Here is a 27,166-nt window from a genome sequence, read left to right as displayed (position 1 = left end):
TAGTAGAATGTCTGAAGAGGACCATCAAAATAAAATGTAGCCTAACCAGAAAGTCACTCAGGTTTGGATAAACATGAGGATGAGTAAATGATAACAGAATTTTGGGTGAACTACCCCTTTAAATTTAAAGTTCTGAAAATTCATTTAGCCAGTCTGAACTGATTATTATTCAGCTGAGGAATTCCATAACATTTCCTGCTATTTCTGAGAAAGTGCCTTGTGGCAGATGCAACATTTTCAGAGCAAGTCACAACAACTAAGGGTTATTTCACAACAATTATCATGCAGGGGTATAACCCAACTAGGCCTGTCGCGATTGGTCGATACAATCGACTGGGTCAACGCTGTCGACGTCAATATTTTTAGTCTACTGGGTAAATTCGGTACAATATGAAATTGTATTAGTACCGGTACTTTAAAAATGACAGCACTCTAATAAGAGCAGTATTTCTTAATTTGCGTTGATGTGTGACAGCAGCGGTGCGGCCGGGACGTACTCGCACGCGCTACCGGACTCTGACCTGAAGACCACACGCCTTCCACTCAGACGGATCGCGATGCCAGTTTTGCGGATTATTGGGTTTGAATGGTAAAAAAAATATGTAAAAATGCATGTCCTGGCGAGTATTCGGGTAAACGCAGTCGGATATGTCTTTAATGAACATACAGGATTGAATAAGAAATTGGGTGTTACAATGAATTTGGTCCTAATATTCTGTGTGAAGCAGGGCAGGAACATGCCGGCCAAGTGAGTTTTTAGGTTTTTTTTTTATCCTAAAACAATGATAAAACAATTAATAGTTAGTTCTGACATATTATTAAATTACTTTTACAGTTTTGTTTTGCCATGGTATCCAGAGGTGTAAAGTACTTGAGTAATTTTACTTGATAACTGTACTTAAGTATTATTTTGGGGGATTTTTACTTTACTTGAGGACAATTAAAAATCAATACTTTTACTTAATTACATAAAAAAAAAAAAAAAAGTACTTTTACTCCTTACAATTTTATTTACAGTGAAAAAGTACTTCTTTTTTGGAGATCACTTCATTCTATTTTCCCTTGCTATTACCAAACCAATTGAATTGCGCTGATGCCCAGTTTAATTTAAATGTTTAATTTAAATGTATTTATTCTGCCAATGAGATTCATTTTCACATTCCATGAAATTGGTCAGACATGTTAATTGGTCCTTCGGAAGTGACGTCATGTCGCATCAATTACCACAATGCAGCACTTTGACCTGGGCTGCGTTTCCCAAAACCATCGTAAGCCTAAGTTGATCGTACCCATACTAAGTTGATCGAGACCATTGGTGGCAATTGTTCTATAATCATCTTAAGCTTACGATGGTTTTGGGAAACGCAGCCCTGGAAATTAGAGTGAGAGGCTTTTCAGCACTGCAAGATTGCTTTTCAGCCCCAAAAGACGCTTGAAAATCACATTTTTGAAAACCAGCTTCTGCTTAAAAGGATAGTTCATCCAAAAATGAAAATGTGAAGTTTGTCTGCTTACATGTAGGTGTCTTTGTTTCTTCAGTAGAACACAATTGAAGATTTTTAGCTCCAACCGTTGCAGTCTATCAGTCGTATAATGCATGTGAATGGTACATGACTACTAGCATCATCTATGAGAGTAAAAAAACCTGCACAGACAAATCCATATTAAACTCCGCAGCTCATAACAACACATTGATGTCCTAAGACATGAAACGATCGGTTTGTGCGAGAAACCGAACAGTATTTATACAATATTTTTACTTCAAAAATGATCTATGTCCGACACCCGTTCAGCGCGCCATCACTTCCGGTAAGTGTGGTGTACATAATAATAATAATAATAATAATAATAATAATAATAATAATAATAATTTGTTACATTTACATAGCGCTTTTTTGGGTACTCAAATCGCTTTACATATAGAAGGGGGAAATCTCCTCAACCAACACCAATGCGCAGCATCCACCTGGATGAAGTGACAGCAGCCATATTGCGCCAGAACGCCCACCACACACCAGCTTATGGTGGAGAGGAGACGGAGTGATGAAGCCAGTCGGTGTATGGGGATGATTAGGAGGCCATAATGGACAGAGTCCAATTTGGCCAGGATGCCGGGGTTACACCCCTACTCTTTTTCCGAAGGACATCCTAGGATTTTTTTTTAAGACCACAGAGAGTCAGGACCTCGGTTTAACGTCTCATCTGAAAGACGGTGCTCTTTGACAGTATAGTGTCCCCTACTGAGGCGTTAGGACCCATACAGACCACAGGGTGAGCACCCCCTGCTGGCCTCACTAACACATCTACCAACAGACACCTGGTTTTCCCAGGAGGTCTCCCATCCGGGTACTGACCATGCTCAGCCCTGCTTAGCTTCAGTGGGAAACAAGTCTTGGGCAAAAGGGTGATATGGCTGCTGGCAAATGATCAGACTGAGTGCCGGAAGTGATCTCTCGCACGTATCTCTAAAGGCAGATTGTGTACATTGACCTCACTTACCGGAAGTGATAGCACGCTGAATGGGTGTCGGACGTAGCACGTATTCGAGGTAAATATTTTTACAAATACTGTTCGGTTTCTCGCACAAATTGATCGTTTCGTGTTTTAGGACATCAATGTGTCATCACGAGCTGCAGGGTTTAATATGAATTTGTCTGTGCATGTTCTTTTTTACTCTCATAGATTTTGTTTCCATTTACATGCATTATACGACTGACAGACTGCAACTTTTGGTTAAAAATCTTAATTTGTGTTCTATTGAAGAAACAAAGACACCCTCATCTTGGATGCCCTGGAGATGAGCAGATAAACATCAAATTTCCATTTTTGGGTGAACTATCCCTTTAAGTTAAATCTGGGGTTTTACAACTTTGAGTAGCATGTTGCATACTGGCATTAGGTAGTAGTCTTATAGTTTGATAATTAAATACCATTCAATTCAAACAGTTCTAAAGCAGGATAAAACCTTGTATGTGGTTCATTCACTTCATGTTTTTAGAGATTAAAAGCTTAAAGAAGAATCTCTAGTTTTCATTCTTGCTGCTACTTTTACGCTACTTTTACTTTTTTAATACTCAAGTACAATTTTAATGTGGTACTTTTTTTACTTTTACACAAGTATGATTCTGGCCAGATACTTTTACTTTTAATTGAGTAAGAATTTAATTCAGTACTTGTACTTTCACTTGAGTAACATTTTTGAGTACTTTTTACACCTCTGATGGTATCGATTCAGTATCGGTATTGAGGTATTTTAGTCTGGTATCGTATCGAAGTCATAATTTTGGTATTGTGACAACACTGTATTCTATATAAAAAGTATTTGCTGATATTCTCTTTTTTTTGTTATGTTGGTTTACAAATGTGTACCTTTTTACATTTTTACTCTTTTAGTTTTACATTTTGTCAAGGGCTTGTTTACATTTATACTTTTTTTATAGTACACTACTGAAGGCCAACGTTGCAAGTTAAATTAAATGTTTTTAAGTAAAATTGTTGAAAATTACAGTGACAAATTAGTTGATAGATTAATAGATTAATCGATAAATTAGTCAACAGATTAATCGGTATAAAAATAGTCGTTAGTGGCAGCCCTAAACCCAACATAATCAAACTATGGTTAAGTGCAATCGTAAAATTTTACAGAATAATAAAAACTTGAAGCCTGCAACAGAAAATCTCCAAAATCTGACAACACATTTGAATATTTATTTGTTTTTTTTTTATAAATATTGCAAACATATTAAAAAGTAAAACATGTTGTTTGAAATGACAATCTAAAACATTAGATAGCTTTACGCAAAGTAAATGTTTAAATGTTGAAAGTCATTTAAAGCAATGAAATGCTTCAAGAAAAAAAAAAAAAAAAAGAAAAGTCCCATTGCTCTGGTTCCCATATATGTGGAAAAGTCCCATTGCTCGAACATGGTAAAAAAAAAGAAAGAAAAAAACGCTTTCAAAATAACACATTTTCTGTATCATACAAAAATAGTCTAAATAGCAAAACAATTATTAAATTCTATTACAATTATGTGTATACAAAGTAACATTCAAAAAAATTAGCTAACATTCAACCTACTGGATATACGTGCTGTATGTTATCTTAAATTACTAAACATTTCTCTTCTTTTTTTTAGGGCATTTCAGCAAATTTCTACAACGTATTAATTGAATGTTGCTGACCAAAGACAAACATACACACAAAAAAAAAACCTGTGGGCAGGTTTTTTATAGCCTATATCATGTAGGAAAGTGCTTCCAGTTGTCTTGACTGGGGTTGACTTTAACACTCTCTGATTGAGCTTGAATAGCTTGTTCACAGTTCATGCCTCCAGAAGATCAATGTTGACCAGCCAGGCTAACAGAAGGATGTTTAGCTCACAACTTTGTACCTTTGTCCTTATCCTCAGTGTTTCCATTCTCATCACAGTGAAAGCCACCGTTTTCCAAGGCGTAATTCTGCTTATTGTGATCCTCAATGGTGCCTTCCCCATCCTCCTCCGCTGATACCTTCTGCCTACAGCGCTTGATTGAGTAATGGACTGAAAATACATACAGAGGTTCATGATACGGAGTTATTAACTCTTCAAAATCAAGTGAATGCTATGATACCCAAACATGCTTAAAGGGTTAGTTCACCCAAAAATGAAAATAATGTAATTTATTACTCACCCTCATGCCGTTCCACACCCGTCTCGTCGCTTTAATAAAAGTACATTAATGGATCTTGAGAGACGAAATTTAATTGCTGGCTATGCAGAGCCATCGGATTTCAACAAAAATATCTTAATTTGTATGTTCCGAAGATGAACGGAGGTCTTTACGGGTGTGGAACGGCATGAGGGTGAGTAATAAATTATATTATTTTCATTTTTGGGTGAACTAACCCTTTAACCCCACCCCTCATATTCCTAATGCTTAAATGCAGAGTGAACAAGAGTTTCATCTTACTTCCCACTGCAACCAGAGCCACAACCAGTTGGAAGATACTGTAGATTAAGGGGAAAGCGAACATGACCTCAAGCTCCGCAGGGGTGAAGGACAGCTGGGTAATAGTACTTGCCAACTGGGCGTTCTGCATCCCCGTTTCTAATGCAATGGTGCGGCACCTGCAATTACGTTCACAAGAAATAAGTGTTTAGCCACTTTTATTAATGCCTCAGTGTTTGCTAACTGATCCGAACAAACCAGCTAATTCTTTATGGGAGGACAACATGTACAGATTTTTTACCTGTGCCAAGGCTGTCCCACAAAACGTGCCAGGAGAAAGCCAAGCCCAAAGCCGATAAATGGATAAATGGTACCAATGATCCAAAGCGAAGGAGAAATGGTCCATGAGGACTGATACAGCACACCACCGATGACTGCAATGATGATGATGAGGAGGATTCCCACCACAGATCCCACCTATACGTACAAAAACAAAACACAAGTGAAGCAGCACAGCATGCATAAGAATTTACAACATTATATGCAGCAACAAAAACACACCTTGAGGATCTTTTTGGCTACTTCGGGCCATCTGTGTTTCGTGTATATCCCAATTCCGACAGGCACAAGTAAACTCACTAACGTGATCACTGGAAAGAACATCAGTCCCATTAAGATACGAGAACAAACAAATATATAAAAATGGAACATTTTGTTAAATTCATTTTACCGATGCTGTCATAAGGGATCTGGATAGCATCGCCTGAAGTCCAGACTGTGGTGTAGATGAGCAGACAAAGAGGCATCATTCCCAGAGCCAGGATTGAAGAACATGCCGTCATGCTGATGCTATAGGCAGCAGAAATCAGTGTGTTATACACTTAAAAAATGTCTTTCTGCCCATAAACATGCATCATTGGATTGTAATATATTGTTCCTCGTGCTGTTTAAACATTTTAAGTCTAGATATGTATAGTAAGGAATTAGATATTAGACAAAGTTGAATAATATATTTGATCACGTTCTATAATGTAATACTTTAATTAATATGCTTATTATTATCATTATACTTGTACTAAAATAACAAATGGAATAAAATACTATCATTCAATAATTCTAAATCATTTAAGATACTACAATGAAAGCAAACCTACAAATGAAACGGCTGACACTACATTTAAAAAAAATTAACAGAGCCTATGTTTACAGCTCATCTCTAGGAACTAGAATGTCTTCACTGTATACAAGCAACGTGCCAATAACGATAATGAAAAAGTCTCACCTTAGGTCCATGTCTCCATCAAGCCAGTAGCAGAAAACATTGGAGCTGGAACCGCCAGGGCAACAGCCCATAACGATGATCACTACAGCCTGGACTGGAAGCACGTTGAAAATCAGTGAAAGCGCAAAGGCTGTGAAAGGCATGATGCCAAACTGGCACAGGAAACCGATAAAGATGCCCCATGGCCTGCGGATGTGTACCCAGAGCTTTCTTGCCTCGACGGTGCAGCCCATTGAAAACATGACCAGGGCCAGCATGATGGTAAGCGTGGTACTCATCACCACGCCGAGGATGTCGTTGAACGGATCACGAGGCACCAGGCAGGATGTGCCCGAGCAGATGGTGGCATTTGCAGGGCAGGTGGGCTCTGGTGTGCACATGTTGACAAAAATGAGTTTGAAAGAAGTGGTGAAGAATTAAAAGTAGGATCCTGTAGGGTCAATGGCGTAGATTCCAATGGTGAGGTTCAGGGATGAAGCGAGCTAAGATTCCAGAGTGTTTCTCAACATTTTCTTAAACAGCTTCAGTTCCCTCTTTCCTGCATCCCGGGTGACAAAGATTGTACATTTACCTGTCCCATAGAGCTTTAATATATACCTGGGGTATATAAAATCCAGAGGAAAAAATGCTGAAAAATAATTAACTTACTGCAAATGTTTTATGGGGTCAGTGTCCAAATGCCAACACATAAAATAAAGAGAGTGGGTGAAAAAAAGAACGTCACAGTCAAGGTTAAGTTTAGGCACAATAAATTCAATTGCACCCTCTTGCCATTTTATAACATTGTGGCACTTAAATTTTATTGTTTTTCTCCAGGTACAGCCCTGTACCATCACCACCCCTGCTGTTGCTGAATAGAGAAGATATAATGCCTTCCTGAACCAATGCTGTATGTGAAATAAAGCAATAAGCTGTATTATTATTTTGAAAGGACCCGTGGGAGGTATGACTAAAGAAATGCATGGTACCTCACTCACTCTCCTTTCAATACAAAAACACACACACACACACACACACACACACACACACACACACACACACACACACACACACACACACACACACACACACACACACACACACACACACACACACACACACACACACACACACACACACACACACACACACACACACACACACACACACACACACACGGGTACAAAGTTCAACTTTAAAAAATGTGAAACAGTTTGAGGTGATAATATAACTGCTTTAACCCTATACCTTCTGTAAGGACACAAGTGCAAAGTTCATTGATGGAATTGGTGCGTACTGTTCTCACAGGGTATGTAAAAATATAAAAACATAAAAATTAGCTTATTTAATGCTTTTTACTCTCTGTTCAAGGTCCCTTTTAATTGTTAAGCATAATTTCCAACTCGTAATTTAAAAACAAGTTTAGTGCCGCTTTTAACTCTGGGTTATGAAGCCCTGTTCCAGGATTGGCATGCACGGCTTTTGTTAGCACTCATGGGACCATGGTTTCTTATCACAATAAGGGTTTTCAGAGTAACATTTTAAAATCTTATGTCTACAAGTAAAAAAAAAAAGAGAAGAAAAAAGGATAAATCCTGATTATTGTTTAGGATATTTGGCAGATTTAAATTATTTTAGTATCTATGCAATTGCAACTGTAAAACAAGTTGTGCGCTTGTCAAATGCTGTACTTGTCCAATAAAAAACAATAACCTTGTAATATACAAATAAGAATATTAGGTGGAATCTCAAAACCTGACTTAATTACCATAAACAGAAAAATGTAATGTCCAAAAAGTGTATAACATGGACCAAAACACACCATGTTTACAATAAACCTGGGAGCAAAAATGAACTTGGGAGATCCAATTCATGAGTAAGAAATATATATATATATAAACACAGTTTTAGTAGAACAACAGATCTGGAAGTTGATCTTATCATAATATCAAGTTTTGTTTTGGTTTAAGCTCCAAAAACAAGAGCAGAATTTAAAGTTAAACAGTCACTCACAAAGATTCAATGCAACATTTACTGTAATTTTATTTAGAAGAACAAATATTCTAGTTGACTATACAGCAACAGACAGGAACAAGTCCAATCAAATATGCATGTTGTAATATTATACAATAGATTCCTGGATCATTGAGCGAGCTGCATGAATCCTGAAACCAGTAACAATGTGATTCCTGCCTATGCATTTGAAAATAATACATAATACATAATAATAATACATAGATTCAGTATGTACAATTATAATTTTTTTTAAAAGTGATTTTATTAACACAGATTATGACATGGTCGTGCCCTGGTCATGGACCTGTCTAAAGGCCCCCCTGCGCTCCGATTTCTTGTTGAAATTCTTTGTGCACCCCCACAGCTTGTCTTGGCCCCCCTCTGGTCGAGTGCCCTGGGTGGGCACATGCCCAGTAGGCCCGTGCATTAATCCATCCCTGGATGTGTGATATGGTGAGGTACTGCAGTACAATCACAACTGTTTTGTGGCAAGCTGTAGATTTCTTGTTACGTGGGCTATGAAACACCTGAGCAGGTAAATCCCAGAGAACTGGACTGAACTGCAGGTCATAGAAAGGGGGGAGGATAGAGTGAGAGATAAAGTTGTGTATATGTGTTATAATGTATGTTACTTATCACCTTATCTAAAAAGTGACTTCCTGTATTGACACAAAAAGCCAATGCAACTGTTTCCAGAACCCCTAGCCTTATCTTATCAAGTTGATAACCATCTGCCCCCATTAACATATTTCATTTAACAGCGAACCTTCCTCACTCTTATAAAACTACAGGTCAGAGGCACTGATTTATTTGTATAACAAGATTTATGTAGTTGCTGGTGATCAAGGGAACCTCAGATGCACACTGACATAAATCCAAATGAAGTGTCTATATGAGTATGCATTATAAACGCATCACTGCTCAAACACGCACCACCAAGATGACTTGCTGATGGATTAGGAAATAACCTTGATGTGGGGGATAAATGCAGATTATCACACACTCACACACACTATCATTCAAATGTTTGGGGTTGGAAAGATTTTGAAAGAAGTATAATAGTAATACTGTGAAATATTGAAATTTTAATATAATATATACTTTTAATATAATATAACTCTTAAGTGTCACACAATCCTTCAGAAATCAGTCTAATATGCCGATTTGGTGCTCAAATAACATTCCTGATTATGTTGAAAACAGTTGTGCCGCTTAAAATTTTTATGGAAAGCGTAACACGTTTTTTTAGGATTCTTTTATTTATAAAAACCTTTTATTTGCATTTACATTAAATATTTTGTTAATATTGTACATGTCTGTCACTTTTGACATTTAACAAATAAATTGTACTCCAAACTGATGGTAGACACACACACGTGTGTGTGTGTGTGTGTGTGTGTGTGTGTGTGTGTGTGTGTGTGTGTGTGTGTGTGGGCATGTTTTTGTGAAATATCAGGACACAAATGTGTATAATGACATGGGTATGACACAGGTATTACAAAAAGAGGGTGAAATATGAGGACGTTCCCCATGTCCTCACTTTTCAAAATGCTTATAAATCACACAGAACAAGTTTTTTTTCACAGAAAGTGAACTGCACAGTCTCCTGTGAGGGCTAGGTTTAGGGGCAGGGGCAGTGTAAGGGGATAGAAAATACGGTTTGTACAGTATAAAAACCATTACGCCTATGGAATGTCCTCACATTTCACAAAAACAAACATGTGTGTGTGTGTGTGTGTGTGTGTGTGTGTGTGTGTGTGTGTGTGTGTGTGTGTGTGTGTGTGTGTGTGTGTGTGTGTGTGTGTGTGTGTGTGTGAGTGTGTGTGAAAAAGAAAGTACACCCCTTTTGAATTCTATGGTTTTACAAACTAGGAAATAATAAGAATTGTCTGGTCCATAGCAGGTCTTAAAATGAGGTAAATACAACCCAGATACAACAGCACCTGACATATTTCACTGTGTCATTATTTATTTATCAAAAACTAGGCCAAAATGCCATGTGTGACAAACTAAGTACACTCTTACAGCTTCCATAGGAATTAAGAGGGTAAGTAGCAATCAGGCACTGCTAATCAAATACCCTTGATTAACCAACCATCAGCGAGTGTGATCACCTCTATAAAAGCAGAAGTTTTGAACAGCGCTCTTTTCCACTCTCATTAGTCATTACCCACAATTGAGGTGCACTTGAGCAATGCACCTAACCCCCAATCGTTCCCCGGGTGCCACAGCAAAAATGGCTGCCCACTGCTCCGGGTGTGTGTTCACGGTGTGTCTGCAATACTCACTGCTGTGTGTACGCACAAATTCAGAGTATGAGACACCATACTTGGCTATACGTCACATCACTTTTCATAAAGTCATACAGTTATTGCTGCTAATCTACAAGCTATTAAATCATAGGGTGTACTTAGTTTTGTTAAGAACTTCATCTGAGGTTGTATTTACCTCATTTTAAACCTGCTAAGGACCAGATGATTTTTATTGTATCCTCATAAGTAAAACCAAAAATTCAAATAGGGTGGACTTTTTTTTTTTTTTTTTTAATTTTGAAAATATTTTAGGTCCTTCATGTCTTAGGCATGTGTGGAGAATAGTGGCTGTAGTCAGACTCCTTGTGCATGTCTCACTGGATTACAATTGAATTAAAATTACAATTAATGGCAAAAGGAATGTTCACCGTATTGATCAGGAACACTTAAGTAATAAGTCATAACTTCCTGTTTCACTAAATCTGAAGTGACACACAGACCAAAATCCTATTGTCATCCATTACTATGGGAAAGACCTGAGAATACAGTAATGATGTGACAAAAGGTTGCTGAGCTGCACAAATCATATAATGGCTATAATAGTTTAATTGTTGGAATACTCATTTCCACTATATGGGCAATAATTAAGAAATTTAAATCAACTGGAGATGGTAACAATCTACCTGGAAAAGGATGTGTCTATATTCGTCCTACACACACTGAGGAGGACGGTTTGTGACGAAGTTGGAGAATTGCAGATGCTAGTTGGGTCTTGGGGTCAAAAAATCCCCCAAACTATAATCAGACCTCACCTATCTAACCACAACTTGTTTGGGAAGGTTGTAGTAAAAAAGCCTTTGGCTACATCAAACAGCATCTCATGCACCTACAGTTTGCCACACGTTACTGGAACTTTAAGTGGAACTGGATTTCATGGTCAGAGGAGACCAAAATCAATCTTTTTGGACAGAAAACATAGCCATGTAGAAAAGTAATTCATCCCCACTGTGAAGTATGGTGGTGGATCTTTTAATGCTGTGGGGCAAATTTTCTTCCAAAGGCCCTGGACAATTTGTTAGAATACACTGTATCATAAACTCCATCAAGTACCAGCAGATATTAAATAAACACCTGACTGACCCTGCCAGGAGGCTTAAACCAGGCCGAGGTTGATTCTTCCAGCATGACAATAATCTAAAGAAAATCTCAAAATAAACAACAGAACAGTTCACTGACCGCAGATTGAAGGTTTTGCCATTGACAGAGCACTCCCCTGACCCAAACCCCATAAAAAAACTGCGGGATTAGCTGAAGAAAAATGTCCACTCAGATCTTCCCAGTTCTGCTCATATTTTCCAAGGTTGCTAACATTTGGGGAGCCCACTGTATATATTCTGTCAGGGATCAACCATAAGGATGGACTTGGGTCAGTGTATGAGACCTTTCAGTCTAGTCCATTTCCCTTTCAGTCCAGGGCTTGGTTTTCTGTGATATTTGCTACATAGTTGTAAACTACTGATTTGACACCTAGATAATGTTATCTTGCTGGTGAACATAAATTAGGTTTTGTCAAAAAACTGACTTGTGATAGTCTTCCAGCAAAAGAGTTTATGAATTTATGGGAGCCACTTTATATTAGGTGGCCTTAACTACTATGTACTAACATTTTAATTAATCATTTTGATACAATGCACTTATTGTGTACATACGTGTTTTTACATTGTACTTACATTTAAAATAATACAAAAATAGACAGAAAAATTACATTTATAATTATACTGTTGACACTTCCCTTACACTTAACCCTACCGTTAAACTTACCCATACCACCACACCAGTCCCTAACTTTACCCGTTTCCCACCTCAATATCAGCAAAAGTGTTTTGCAATATAATATGAACAAAATAAGTACATTGTACTTATTTTTTGATGTAAGTACAAAGTAATTAAGGCCACCTAATATAAAGTGGGGCCAATTTATGGATTTAAAATGATATATAATTCAAGCAGGAAAAAACATCTCATTGTTGAACTCTGTATGTGTGTAAACATTTCAGGAGGCAAAATGATTATCCTTATTATGATGTGTGTCTGTCTATGTATCTCACCTCACTAGAAATGGTTGTGGGAAACACGCGCTGGTTTGATTTTTGATAAAGTCCCGAAGCTGTAGAACAAGAGCCAACAAAGCGCCATGTCGAGTTCTGTCTATTTTTGTTACCACCAGCTAAAACATGACACAGAGAGAAAAATGGTTAAAACCTTATAAACCTTTGAGTTGAACAATTATTTTGTACTTGTTCACACTATAAAAGTAAACCATTCTTATTAGTAACCAAACCTTTAGCATCGAGTCTCAGCATGGATATCAAAACACTTAAGAATGTGGTTTGGATCGAGTTTGTGTAAATTTTTCTAAGCATTTTTGCTCTTTTACTACAAAAAAGGGAACTCTCCATCTGAACATACATTACTTTATATGACATCAAATGAAGGCCGCATAACTTTTCAATTTTTGTGATTTGAGAATTATAAAAAATATTTATACTAAATATTTATAATTTTTTAAGCTTGGCATAAATAGAAAAAATTGTAAAAATTCCCATGAAAATTACGTGACTTTTCCAGGTCTAGGAATCACACTAAATTAGGCTACCTCATATATCCAGGATTTTCTATACAGCAGTTCTTCAAAGGAAAGCAAAACAAAATAAAATATCTTAAGGTTTAGATAATACTTTTAAAAATTACTTTAAAATTAGTTTAAGTCATCTTGATGCCCCCTTGGAAGTTTGCTGAGACCCTTGTTGAGAACAACTGATCTAGGCTGAGAAGTTGCTAAAAGTGTATAGTACTCTAACGACCTCTGCTGGACAGTCATGGTAAGAACTAGAGGATAAACACTCACCACAAAAGGCAAATTGAACTCCTCACACATCTCGATAGCAACTAAATCTGCCTTCTGCAGACCTATACCTCCATCCACCAACAAGAACGTCCTCACCAGACTATGGACAAATAAATAAGGAAATCAAAGGAAAGGAAAACCAATACTTCCATATATACTGTTACTGTATATATACATTACTGTGCACAGTACTTTCAACAACAACAAAAAATGGTTTTAAGCGAGTTATTTGTATCTTTTGCTGTAGTGTGTCAGTAGGAAAGATCAGTTTACATTTCCAAACATTCCTTTTGCCATTAATTGTAATTCAATTGTAATCTAGTGAGATATGCAAAAGGAGTCTGACAACAGCCTGTATGCTCCACACAGAGCTCTGATCTTACCATCATCGAGCCCATCTGGGATCACATGAAGAAATAGAAAAAAAGCAAAGCTACCTGGGGCCGGTTGCATAAACTGCTTAGACTAGTCTTAAAAGTTAGTCGTCTATTTTTTTCTTCAAGACTGTTCTAAACTTTTTAAAGTCAGTTACATAAAAAGTTAGATTGGTCTAATAAGAAAAGTAAGACTGATTACTTCTTCACTAATTACTAGTGTGTCAAATTAGTTCTTAAGACACAGTCTAAACATAATGGCTAAGTTTATGCAACTGGCCCCTGAAAACCTATGTGTAAGTGTGCTTAGGACAAAAGCGGTTTTAGATGCAAAGGATGGTCACACCAAATATTGATTTGATGTATTGTAGATAATAGTTAACTGATAAATAAATTTACATTATTTTTGAAAGCATCCTCACTTTACAGCATTTTTACACAAGTGCCTAAAACTTTTTACAGTACTGTAAATATTATATAGAGTATGTATTTCATAACTGACATGATCTTATCATCTACTACGTTTTAAACTCAACACAAGCACACAAATAGAAATATAAGTAATTCATATAAATCAGAAATATCAGTATCGTTAAAACATCAACCTACTTTTGACGCTCTTGAAGGTATGGTTCAACCATCTCTACAAAGTCCCTTGGGGCCATGTGTCCATACCCGGGCATGTCTACAAGAGTAAACGCCTTTCCAACAGTGAAGAAATTAAGCTTTTTGGTGTGGCCCTGTGTCAAAATAAAGATTGAGAAGGAGCAACTTCTGAGCTCAGAGTATTGAACAGTGGAGAACATTCATAACATATAGACTCACCGGAGTTTTAGAGACTCGCACATCTACCTCTGGTGCAAGAGAGAACAAGGCACGGATGAGAGACGACTTCCCCACATTACTCCTGCCCATAAAACACACCTGTAACACACACAGGGACACATAGCAAACATGAGACAGTTTACAGAAGGCTTCAATAAACTTGAAATCATTTAATCAAGTGATGACAATTAATGAACATTTTTCTCTCACCTCTGGCTGTTTGAGAATAGGTACATGGTCCATACGGACCGCAGAGGATGAGTAGTCAATAACATGTTTAGAAGAGGGAGTGAACAGTGTCTCTGCATGAAGGAGCTCCTCCAAGCTGGGATGGAAGATGTTGAATTCTGCCTGATTGACCTGCGAGGACAGGTGCTCCACCAGACCGCTGAAGGGGTACAGAAGACCCTGACGCCTCCTTTCAGGGAGCAGACACACATGTTTGATGGAGGCCAGCCGATGACCTCTCTGAAGGACCAAAGGCCAACATGATATACGCGTCTGAAGTAGAGGCAGTGCCTTTATCCTCAGCATTGTGTTAGATCACTTCACTTAGTGTGACAATTGTTGATGTCAGTTTAAGGATGCACTGCCATCTGCTTCTTCATCTATTATAATGTGTGTCATAAACATTCATTAGGATTTGGAGTTCAAGAAGGTTTTCTTGATGTTTTCTGAAGCTTAAATCTTTCCACTAAGATTTACTAAATTAAATATTATGGTCCATATCCATCCACGTGTTTACATATACAGAGGTCTTTCACAGATATTATCAGCATTCAAAACATTTTACAAATAGACATATGCCTTACATGTGCTGCCTTTTGAAAAGTTAAGAACTTCTAATTATACACAGCAGTGAAACCCACATCTTACAGCAAACCCGATAACATCTTAAATTCACTAGACTGAAAAAAGTAATACAAATATTTCACTGCTTCCCGAAAAAAACCCCTCTACATATGCCTGTCAACTGCTGTACAGAATGAAAGCCGCCGTGTTGTACTTGCGCGTTACATCAGAACCAATCCGGAAGAAACAAATAAAGAAACAAAGGTTCCACCCTAGACGGAAAGACTGAAACGTGGGAAAAGTGAATACGTGCGTTGGAAAATATAATTTTTTTACCAAACCTAGAAGTTTTATTACTCAATATGCAGCAATATTTATACTGTGTTTGTTATAGAGTGAGCTGTTGTGGATTGATTCCGGGGCACATAGAGACTGTGACTGGACCACTTTCTCATAAAGTGATGCTGGGCGATGGGAGAGTGGCCCAAAGACATGTAGACCAAATTCATGGCCGGCAGAAATTGCTTGTGAACCTTTCAGAGGACATGGACTGTAAATATCCTGATTTTGACTTCTCTGATCTCTCTGCTCTGATAGTTGCTAAAGAGACTGAGGAAACGGGGGCTGAGGACATTCCTTGTGAAACCAATCCCTTTGAAACAGCTGGGGATTCCTCTCAAACTTCTGAGGTGACCACTGAAATGAACAATCCGTTAGCCCTGTTGTGACACGGTCACAGAGAACAAGGATATTGCCTGGTCATTTGAAAGATTATGAACTAAAGTAAGAAAAAACAGTGAACTGTTATTGGAAGACTTGAAAATATATGACAATAAAAATTAAAAAATCTGTGAACTGTGATGGGGGTTGGGGGTTGGTGGCGGATTGCACCAATAAGTTGTTTGCCAATTCCGCCAATAAACCCCTATGATAAACCCCAATAAAGAAGAAGAGGAAGAGTTTGGAAGGAACTGCATACTATACTACTCTTACTATTTCTGCCCTAGAAAGGTATGATAAATGTAGTACGAGTAATATGCAGTTCCAAATTCAGCATCTTACTTAAGCAATAAACAAAACAAAAAATGAAACACAATGTTTATCTAAAGTTGTATTTGCTTATTAATGCTGAATTGGATAGTCGCCAGCAGTAAATAAATAGGTTAATAAAGTATATTTGTGTAATTTAACATTTGATTATTGCAGGTTTGCGTAATATTATGAGTTTGCATTTCACTGTTTTTTATTAATTTGGGGAATACGGAATCAGTTTTTTTCCAAGTGAGATTAGTAGGCTAATATATACAGTGCAGGTAGTGATTGAATACATATAAAATGGATTAGTTCCAAAAATTAAGTATCTGCAATTACCAATTAGATCATATTCCTTTTTTAAATACCGGTACTCCTAATCAGACTGCAGTTACTTATTGATTACATACACAATTGCATGAAATAGTTTATGCTGTATTAATTATCCCTAATTCTTCTTTGTTTTAAATATTTTTTTTTTTTATGTAGTTTTTTTGTATTGTTGGGGTAACAGTTTAGGACCCAGGACCAGTAGTGAAAAATTAAGACCAAGAGTCAGGAGTTAGATTAATTCAAGAAAAATTTACTGAAGAATAGTTTGCAGTTTCATCAGCAGAAGTCAGCTCACAAGGAGTTCGCAGGCCGCACTCCCTCTAACAGTCTCCCCGCCTCCGCCTAACGTACATACAATTTCTGAACAGTTATACTGTTTTCAAGGTCTAGCCACGTCATTACTGACATGTGGAATGATTCTGATTGGCAGAGAAAATGCCCAGTCACGGTAAATTTCCACACAAGGATAGATAGCTGAGCATATCACTAAAATGGGTAGACCAGTTGTCGCCCCATGACTAGATTTTTAGATCACAGTGACCCAGGAGGTCATAGAAAGACGTCTTCAGGTCTGGTGTCGTGTGCAGAAAACGTCCATCTTCAATATTGGGCCTGCACCGAACATGCAACGCACACACAAAAGCTCCAGAGAATAAAAGTTCCCTCAAGGTTTAGAACATCTTAACAAACTATCAACAAGGCACTTCTCCAAAACATGCTTTTACTACATCTAGAAGAGAAGTGAATTTATTCTATTTAGTAAGAAATGCATATAAAAGAGGTACATTTCTCTGAGTCCCTGAAAGTCACGTAGACCTGTATCCAAAATCACTCATTAAATATAGAGAGATTATAGGTGAACTGATTTATCAAATATAGAAAATGGTTATAACTTGATTTATCATTGATTCTTATTTTAATATTGATCATAAAATAATTCTTGAAGGATATGTGTATGAACGAAGAGGCACAGGTATCTGACCTGCCCCTTCGGTATGTTTTAATTTTTTTCCATTCTAAAAAGCATATCACTTATATACATTCAGACAGTCTTCTATACATACCATCCACTAACAGGTGGCCATAATTGAAAACTGAGACCCACACAGCATTTACAGAAATCATTGAACTTTTAAGGAGTGTTTTCCTCATCATTGCGACATTGCACGTTAAATCAACTCCTGACAAACACATTCATTGAGTTATCACTCAGTGACTCATTTAACAATGTATTACTGTCTTTGAAAGGCTTTTGTTTCTCAAACACATTTACACGAAATAGTTTTGGGAAACTCTGTTGCATTATAATGCTTAATGCACTGTTGTCGGTAAGAAAGAATGGAATATATTTTCTTTTTCTTTGCATTTGTATATCAATGATCAAAATGATTTATTGGATAACAATTGTAGTTTTCATTCAACAACCTCAACAAAAGCTTTGCATAAAAATGTCATAGAGCGGACAAACCCGTAGCCGTAGTGACATACATCTGGACATCAGGGGGCAGCAATGTCTAACAATTATAAAACATGTTCAGATGAGTTCCTCTTTTAAAGCTGCCCTGTACCTCAGCACTTTTTTAAATCTCAGTTCTTCTCCTTACATTCTGTTACACATTTAAAACAAATACTTAGTAATAACAGTGATCTTGACTCTTGAAAAAGTCATATTGTGTAGAATTCAGTTGTTTATGCATCCATTTACAGAGAATGATTACATTTATAGAAATGTGGGTCTATTTATGCAACATCTCCAGAATTAAGCTAGTTTTACTACTTGACTGAGTTGACCTTGCCCGAAAATGAATAGGTATGGTTAGGAATTTATCCCTTGGTAAGAATGTGAGATGTAATGGCCTTTAAATCAGTAGGGCTGGTGTAAATACCACAGACAGTTGAAGGGAGCATTTATGGGGACGGTTATTGCCCACCGTCTAAAATGTTTATTGAGCGATGAGGAAGTTAAAGCTGATTCTGGAACAGCCTTCTTACAAAAATCTAGAGAGGAATAAAAAACATAAATCAAAGAACACTCGGTTAAATCTGTAAATTGTATTGAAGAAAGAATGATGACCTAAACTTAGCCGTTTCTTATGAAGGCACAAACTAAATTTCCTCTCTCATTGACTTTAATATTATACCCAATGGACAGAGACACAGATCACCGTGATGAAGAGAGATGAAAAAAATGTAGATGGAAAGTCTGATAAGAGAAGAACTGACAAGTACTCAGAGTTTGGAACTGAGCATAGGAATGAATAATGATACACTAAATGGAATCTGGGAAGAATTAGATGGACGAAAATATTAGGATGGAGATCCAGAGAGGTAAAAACAAATTGCCAGAAAGCCTATATATATTTTAAAATGGAATTCTACAGATACTACTTACTGAATACAGGACAGTATACCGATGAGGCATAATATTATGACCACTGACAGGTGAAGTGAATAACACTGATTATCTCTTCATCACGGCACATGTTAGTGGGATATATTAGGCAGCAAGTGAACATTTTATCCTCAAAGTTGATGTGTTAGAAGCAGGAAAACTGGGCAAGCGTAAGGATTTGAGTGAGTTTGACAACGGCCAAATTTTGATGGCTAGACGACTGGGTCAGGGCAACTCCAAAACTGCAGCTCTTGTGGGGTGTTCCCGGTCTGCAGTAGTCAGTATCTATCAAAAGTGGTCCAAGGAAGGAACAGTGGTGAACCGGCAACAGGGTCATGGCTCATTGATGCACGTGGGGAGCGAAGACTGGCCTGTGTGGTCCGATCAAAAAGACAAGATGTAGCTCAAATTGCTCAAGAAGTTAATGCTGTTGGGATATGCTGAACAATCAAGTCTGATCCATGGAAGCCCCACCTTACAACTTACAGCACTTAAAGAATCTGCTGCTAACATCTTGGACCTAATTGTGTTACATTTACAAGCAGTTCAGTGAGTGGTGCCCGGACACTATCTTGGAAATAAATACTAAATAAAGGCTGAATTCTGAATAGCAGTAGCATACTCTAACTATTTGAGCCATATGATTTGACCTTTCCTTTTCATTGTGACAAATGAACTGGAAGTAATATCAGTATGAGTACTGATTCAATGATTCAATTTCTTCAGTTATGCCGGTTCATTCATCACACTGGAAAATACAGGTCAAATTAAGCATACAGCATTGTGCGATACAGTATTTTACAAATTGTGCACAAAGGGATTGGGGAGAAAGTGAGGTAATTTCTGCCACTCTTTATAGTTATTTTAGAAGCACAAGGTCAAACAGTTGATGGATGATCAGATGTCATGTATGAAATAAAACACATTATCATTGCACATTAGAATAAGGAGCATCCATCCTTCTTTTTTTCTCTCTGAATGAATCTCTTTGGGATCAGTCCAGATTGGCAGAGATATTTTTTGCTTGTAAATGCTATAGAAAAGTGCAAACGAGAGGCAGCTGCCGTACTCTCACACTCAGCGTTTAATACCCCATCATGGGACGAGTGCTTGTTAATGTGACATTGAGTGATGTCCACCCTGACCTCTCCTTCTCTCTCATCTCATTTGCATGTTAAGCATCCTGCCTCCTTTCACTTCAGCATTGTGACCGACACACAAAGGGACGTCTGCCAGCCTTAACACCTCTTTTCTGCTCCTTCTCTTAAGAATGAATCCATACGCAGTTCATCTCAGATGACTTCACACAAATCAGAAGGGTCAATCGTTCAAAGAGCTTAATAGACTGAAGGAATGTAACTTATATCTGACACACAGACTTTAATGACACACTCACAGGCAGTAAAAATGACACAGTGGCACTCGAAACAAAGAATCGGTCAAGGCGATGAACAAACCTATAACACAACCCCACAAAAGAACTTCTGCTCCGGCCGGACACCCTGGGTGGTGTCTCCATCCTCTTTGTGTGTTTTATAAGAGGGGAGAGAACATGGAGGAATATATCGGAGGGGAAACATCTTACTCATATAATTACAAGGTGTTCAAGTTTTTACTAGGGTCTGGCTGAATGGAATACTATTAAATACTGTGCCAACACGCATGCATTTATAAACATTTCACACAGCAGTATGCTAAATTGTGGTCACATGACATCACTAGGTATGTTTACTGCAGGAAATTCTGTCTATTATGACCCTGGACACCATATAATTTTTTATAAAATTCAGTTGTATTAATTTTTCCCCCTAGTATTATTCTAGCATAACTCTGCCAGCTTGTTTGCAAGCTTAAAAAGGGGTTAGCTGGTCTAATATGGTTTCCCAATCTGACCAGTAGAAAGGTTCCCAGTAAAAAAACAATTGACCAACTAAGACCAGCAAACCAGTTTAGGCTGGTTCAAGATATTTTTTTTTCAGCAGTGATTTCTTTTGTTTCATTAGTCACACTAGACTTTAAGGATCACACTAAATGGACAGTGACAGGATCATTTATAGTAAATCATTTTAGTATATTTTTAGTAAAATATTTAGAATTTGCTTTTGTAATTTTTTTTTTTAAAATATTTTTAAAATAGTTTTAAGTTTGTTTTGAGTTAGTAATTTTAGTACTTCAACTTAACCCTATTTCAGATATTTTTTGCAAGGCAATATTTCACAATTTTTGTTTCGATTTTAATATAATAGTTTATTTTCAGGGTTATTTCAATTAACAATCATGTGTTTTAACTAAAAAATCAGTTTTAACTAAAATATGGTTTTAGTTAAGGATAACATTGGAAATGGAAGATAAAGTTGAGCATGTTGTATCGTGGGATACAGTAGTGTAGTGCAGTAGTTTTTTGTGGTATACTGCACATTTCAGCAAATGTATTTCATGCATACAGAAAATTCACAAACTGCATAACAGGCCTATGATATACACTGCTGAAATAGTAAGAGCAGCATGGTAAAAAACTATACTAAATGTATCCTCTGTGCTATGTGTCTATGAAAAGATGAAATGAAAAAGTACAATTTGAAACATCAGCAAAACAGCTACAAATTGAAAGTTTATCATTGCACTCTCTCCCTCAGTCTCTTTTTAAGACATGGTAGCATAAATATGTTGGCAGGTGGTGTTTAGAGGGTATTAGAGCTCAGTGTTTGGGATATCGATCGGGATCTGTGTGCCAGGATCTGCAGAGAGAGAGAGAAAGAGAGAGAGAGAGAGAGAGAGAGAAAGAATGACCTTGAAGCAGGAGGGTGACTTGATAAATAAACTGCAGGAAGGAAATGCTTGAGAAAACAAATTTGGTGGCACCCAGGAACACTACTAAGCATGTCCCACTAACTACATTAGTTAAATGAAGTAATAATGAACAGCACTTATAAAGCATTTATTTATCTTTGTTGATGTTAATTTCAACATTTACTAATGCATTATTAAAATCTTGTTAACATTAGTTAATGCACTGTGAACTAACATGAAAAAACCATGAACAGCTGGACTTTTATTAACTAATGTTAACAAAGATAAACTAATGCTGAACAGAGGTGTTGTTCATGGTTAGTTCATGTTAACTAATACAACCTTATTGTAAAGTGTTACCGAAGTAACAATAGATTGTAAAGTTGCTTTTTGATTGTGTAGCATGTTACCTTTAAAAGTATTAAAAATAACAATCCTTATCATGTGACAGCTTTTTGTTGCTTGCATTAATTAAAAAAGAAATGATGTAATGGCATCGTGATGAATGATCTGTGTCCTCAAAATTAGTGCTGATTGCAATTGAAACAGGGCAATTCTTCTGCTGGCAGGTGATTTAGATGTGCACTGTAAAACATAAATCTGTGAAATAACGGAAAAAGTACTGGCAGCTCATTACCTGGACATTATCCAGTAATTTACGGACATTTCCATTAACCCTAAATTCTAAATTCTAAATACAGGTAAAACACCAGTAAAAAATAAATACGGAAAATTCCGTTAAATTAATACAGTACATTGTGCCCTATTTTTACGAATTTCTTTTAGAGTGTGGGAAATGCAGCATGACTACCACGATCTGTGACTGTACCCCTTGTGATCTATTCTAGACACCTGAATCGGCTCTTTAAAATTCTGAAAGTGCGCTTGACTACACTGTGTGCCTGGGTATGTGCCCGGTTATAATACTCCATCATTTGCCATTATCACTAGAAAATGTGCATAAACATCCCTTTCTGTGGGTGGTAATAACACAGTGTTAATTACATTAGGTATATAACGCTGACAAGTGTGAATATGGAGCATTGTATAATGCTTCTCATTTGTACAGAAAAAGTCATGTTTGCGCAGAAAAAAAGGCTTCATTTAGCAAACCCTAACGCTCAAAATAATGAATTGGTTTGAGTAGGACAAACTTAAATTAAACAAATTAGTTCAGTCAAATGAACTTTTATGAGTATTAAGCACTTTCTTTTTCTGTCAAGTTCACAGAACTATGTTTTAAGTAAACTGAACTGTCTCATTGTTTTGAGTTTTATGAAATTATTTCTTTTAATTTATACAAACTTAAGTTTAACTAAAACTGGGCTGATTTCTATTCCCCGGCATGCTTCGCCCACTTGAAAGTGAGAGTAAATGCTAAGTGTTATATGTGCAAGATTTATGTGCAAGATTAATGTTAAGTGGGAGATTTAGTAGAGATTAATGTTTTGTTATGCTAAAAGAGTTTCTGTTAATGTGGGTTTTTGGAGAGGTACCATCATGGTGACAAGTGGTGCATGCATGAACAAATGCTTTATATTGCTGCACTCATTCAGCAAGTGCTATACAATGCTTTTGTTAACATTTTCTGAATTAGCTTGTTATAGCTAGCTAAGTTTATACTAATTAAAATGTACTACACAAACATTTAAACATTTGACAACTTATTCAGGTTTACAGTGTATAGCACATTTCGTTTGGTTAAATTGGACAATATAGATGCTTGGTGAATGACTGCTCTGAAATACCACATGCTGAAGTATGTAATGAATTGCCCCTAAATGTTTCAGTACCTCCAGAAATAGAGTTCAGGCCAGTCTAGGTTGTTTGGCCTGCATCCATTTCCAGGTCAGGGTCAAATTGGCCTCCTCTGAGTTACAATATTGTGCATTGCCATATTTCATTACATACACAGACTGTGTGCAGCACTCTAGGATTCCGCAGGGTCCCTCAGGGACAGATTTGAAAGAATGTTTATCCTTGTCTGGAGTTCTAGTCCTCACATAGTCCAGTGCAGGAACATCACAAATAAACCGTCTCTGTCATTTACAGCTGCACCAAAGGACACTGCAGGAGATTTCTTGTTCATATACACATTTCTACACACATTTGCAGAGAAACTGGAGTTCAGACCTCCAGAGTAGTGATGGAATATAAAATCATATATCAATATATATTAAAATCATGGTCGATACTGATAAGCTGATTATTGGTCCGTAGCCGATAAATGACCTAAACTGTATACAATTTATACTATTTGTCTAGATAAATCAAACACTAAAAACTAAAATTGTTTTTACAAGTGAATTAAGACATCACAGTATTATAATATAAAGATGCAATTTAAGTGTGCAATGTATGATGGCAAAGGCTACTAAATGTAAAAGTACGGTAAATCATACATTTGTTATCATTATGACTGTTGATAACAGTTTTTGCTGCTTTTTATTTTTTTGGAAAACTTGATCATTTTTATTTTTTGATAAAAATGTTGGTAACGTTTTATTTTACTGCTCCCCATGCAAAAACTGGGTAATAACCCTGAACCCCTAAACCTAACCTTAACCCATGTAGTTACCTTACGCAGTACTTTATTAGGTAAATAAATGTAAGTGCATATACTTTTCTCATTTAGAAACAATAATATCATATAAATAAGATCTATTTATTATTTTCTATTTACTAAAAAATAAATAAAATAATAACATGTAGATCTATGGGATGATTTTTATCCACAAACAAATGCCTTTTAACTTGTGTGTGCAAAATACAGAATTCGAAATACAGAAACGAGTCAATGAATGCATGCGCGTCACCGGATCCACAAATGCACATCTTACTCGTTGCACGCACAAATTCTGACTTATATTAATACAAAATCGAAGTTTTATATTCACAACTACACTGTCAGAAAAAAAGGTACATTGCTGTCACTGGGGCGGTACCCTAAGGTACATAACAAAAAAGGTACTAATATGTACCTTTAAGGTATTAATATGTACCTTTAAGGTACTAATATGCACTCTTAAAGTACTGATATGTACCTTTTGAGGTACTAAAATGTACCTTTCAGGGGTGAGTAAGGTACAAAGATGTACCTTTTCACTTTTGTACCTTAGGGTACCGCCCCAGTGACAGCCCTGTACCTTTTTTTCTGAGAGTGTACGTCTCTATTTGTACAAATCACTGCACATTCATGTAATTCTGTATTTTGCACACACCAGTTAAAAGGCATTTGTTTGTGGATAGTAAAACATGTCTGCAACATTTATCAAGTTATTGGATAATTGAGTGTGCATTTATTAATCATTCTGAGTCTAAAATCATCCCATATAGATCAACCTGAAACCGTAGAGTAGTATCCTAAATTTGCTGACATGTATATATTACTAGGCTGGAGTTGATTCTGTGAGAGGACATGTGCTGTAGAGATGAGAGATGCTGGTGAAACCCAAGTCAAAGCTCAGTCTGATAGAGAACCTGTAATTACTGCTGTCAGAGAACACCCTGCAGTCACAAATGACTGTACTAAAGCCAAAGTCACCCTGCTTTAACACACACATACAGACACACACACACATGCGCACACACACACATGCACGCATGCACGCACACACACACACGCACACACACACGCACGCACGCACGCACGCACGCACGCACGCACGCACGCACACACACACACACACACACACACACACACACACACACACACACACACACACACCTGGTTTCCATGTTTTATGGGGACTTTCCATAGACATAATAATGATTTTTATACTGTACAAACTGTATATTCTATCCCCCTACACTAACCCTAACCCTACAAACTGAATGAAATGAAAAACCCATCACAGAAAACCTTGTTAATTGTATTTTTACATTTTAAAAATACATAATTTAGGCCCCGTCCACACGGAGACGCGTTTAGCTGTATACGTAAAAAATTTGTACCGTATCAGCGTTTCGTCCACACGGATCGGGCGTTTTGGGAGCATGAAACTGATAATTTTTTTAACCGGTTCCCAGAGTGGATAAATCTTAAAACGACACCCTTGCGTTTCCGTGTGTACAGCCAATCCGTATATTTTTTAAAACGTGGTGTCATCACACCATGTCCCGCATGTGAAAGACTAGAAAGGGATACAACCACAGGCACTGGGCATGCGCACATCAATATTGCGTCATTTAATTACTGTATTTGCATTATTGTGAGGGTAGGTTTAGGGTGTAGGCGTTAATAAAACACATCTGGTAAGTAGCACATTCATTTATTATTTATTATCATTTAGTTATTTTATTGTGAGATTTTGCCTCACTTCCTACCATTGCTGTACCCCTTCTAGCGACAACTCTTCTTCTCTGTTTCTAGTTTATTTCTGTGGCAGAATTACAGCGCCACATATTGGCCTGGCATGTATACTACATCGTTTTGAGTCGTTTTCATTGCTCTCGTGTGTACACAGATATTTCTGGAAACAAGGAAAAAAAAAAAGATTGGATAAGGAAAGCTCTGGCTTCGTATGGACAGGGCCTTAGTATGATTTAAAATGTCCCCAAAAATTTTGTCCCCATAATATAGGGTTTACCAGGACACACACACACAATGGTGAGTGATGGAGTTTGACAGAGACAGAAAGGGGTTGGTGTGTGTGTCCTTTGTTTTAGTAACAAGACTTGTCCTGAGTGTGAGGGAGTAGCTACGTTAGCCCTACCTTGTTTTTCCACACCAGCGTACACGACAAGGGCACCCAGAAGGACAAAACCCTGCTGCACCAACACCCATCTCTATTTCTAATGCTTTAAGTCCTGTGGGCCCGGCTACTTTCAGAAATTTTGGAGGTGACAATGAACGAGGCGATGTGAACCCACACTGCTGTCCACTGTGCCGCCCTGGGCCCTGACAGCACACAGAATACTAACAATGTGTTTTATAGACACATGAACATGTGGTGCTTCACCCCTGCTGCAGGTGTCAGCGTGGGGCTTTTGTGTGCAGGGGACGGGGTATTAGGGCATGTGTGTGGGCTCAAGTCATTTGGACTCCCAAAAAAAAAGTTTTGTGTGTCTTGTTAAGGCAATTTTTTGAAAAACGTATAGAGCTTATAAATTGTTGCACTTTATTAGTTGTTTGACAGTTGTGCTGAAAAAAAAAAGTTGTGCTGCTACATTTCCCCCCAGGATACTTTAATGAAATTTAATTGTGGACGTTAATTTTTATTTTTAAGTTTAGATTACCTTACCTTTACCATCATCTAATGC

The 27,166-nt window shown here is 37.2% G+C and overlaps 2 protein-coding genes across 3 annotated transcripts; both read right to left on the bottom strand.

Moving 5' to 3' along the window:
• Positions 1 to 3,680: 3,680 nt before the first annotated feature.
• On the bottom strand, positions 3,681 to 6,591 carry slc10a2 (solute carrier family 10 member 2; the record flags this gene model as incomplete). The annotated part of the gene is made up of 6 exons (XM_079820894.1): positions 3,681 to 4,541; positions 4,951 to 5,108; positions 5,231 to 5,406; positions 5,491 to 5,579; positions 5,660 to 5,778; positions 6,212 to 6,591. The coding sequence occupies 6 exons, from the start codon at positions 6,589 to 6,591 to the stop codon at positions 4,378 to 4,380; spliced, it is 1,086 nt and encodes a 361-aa protein (XP_079677020.1). The 3' UTR covers positions 3,681 to 4,377.
• A 1,624-nt stretch (positions 6,592 to 8,215) lies between these two features.
• On the bottom strand, positions 8,216 to 15,572 carry gtpbp8 (GTP binding protein 8). Of its 2 annotated transcripts, XM_079821513.1 has the most exons (7): positions 15,378 to 15,572; positions 14,776 to 14,983; positions 14,566 to 14,664; positions 14,350 to 14,480; positions 13,367 to 13,466; positions 12,567 to 12,685; positions 8,216 to 8,766 (listed from the first exon to the last, which is right to left on the bottom strand). In XM_079821513.1, coding segments are annotated over exons 1-7 (747 nt in total). In that variant the 5' UTR covers positions 15,380 to 15,572; the 3' UTR covers positions 8,216 to 8,678. The 2 variants fall into 2 exon arrangements, with proteins under 2 accessions (XP_079677639.1, XP_079677638.1); XM_079821512.1 differs by lacking the exon at positions 15,378 to 15,572 and having other exon boundaries at positions 14,776 to 15,231.
• Positions 15,573 to 27,166: the final 11,594 nt, after the last annotated feature.

This window comes from Gobio gobio (assembly GCF_949357685.1).
Source record: "Gobio gobio genome assembly, chromosome: 7".
NCBI classification, from domain to species: domain Eukaryota; kingdom Metazoa; phylum Chordata; class Actinopteri; order Cypriniformes; family Gobionidae; genus Gobio; species Gobio gobio.
Note: the sequence above shows the minus strand (reverse complement) of the source record. Positions and strands in the feature narration are given on the sequence as shown.

Excerpts from the sequence above, each read along its gene's own strand:
- gtpbp8 (XM_079821512.1), bottom strand. The coding sequence starts at position 15,099 with ATGCTGAGGATAAAGGCACTGCCTCTACTTCAGACGCGTATATCATGT. Across the intron at positions 13,467-14,349 it reads TACCTTCAAGAGCGTCAAAA|TCTGGTGAGGACGTTCTTGT; the intron begins GTAGGTTGATGT and ends ATTTGTCCATAG. Across the intron at positions 8,767-12,566 it reads CCACAACCATTTCTAGTGAG|TTCAGTCCAGTTCTCTGGGA; the intron begins GTGAGATACATA and ends TATGACCTGCAG.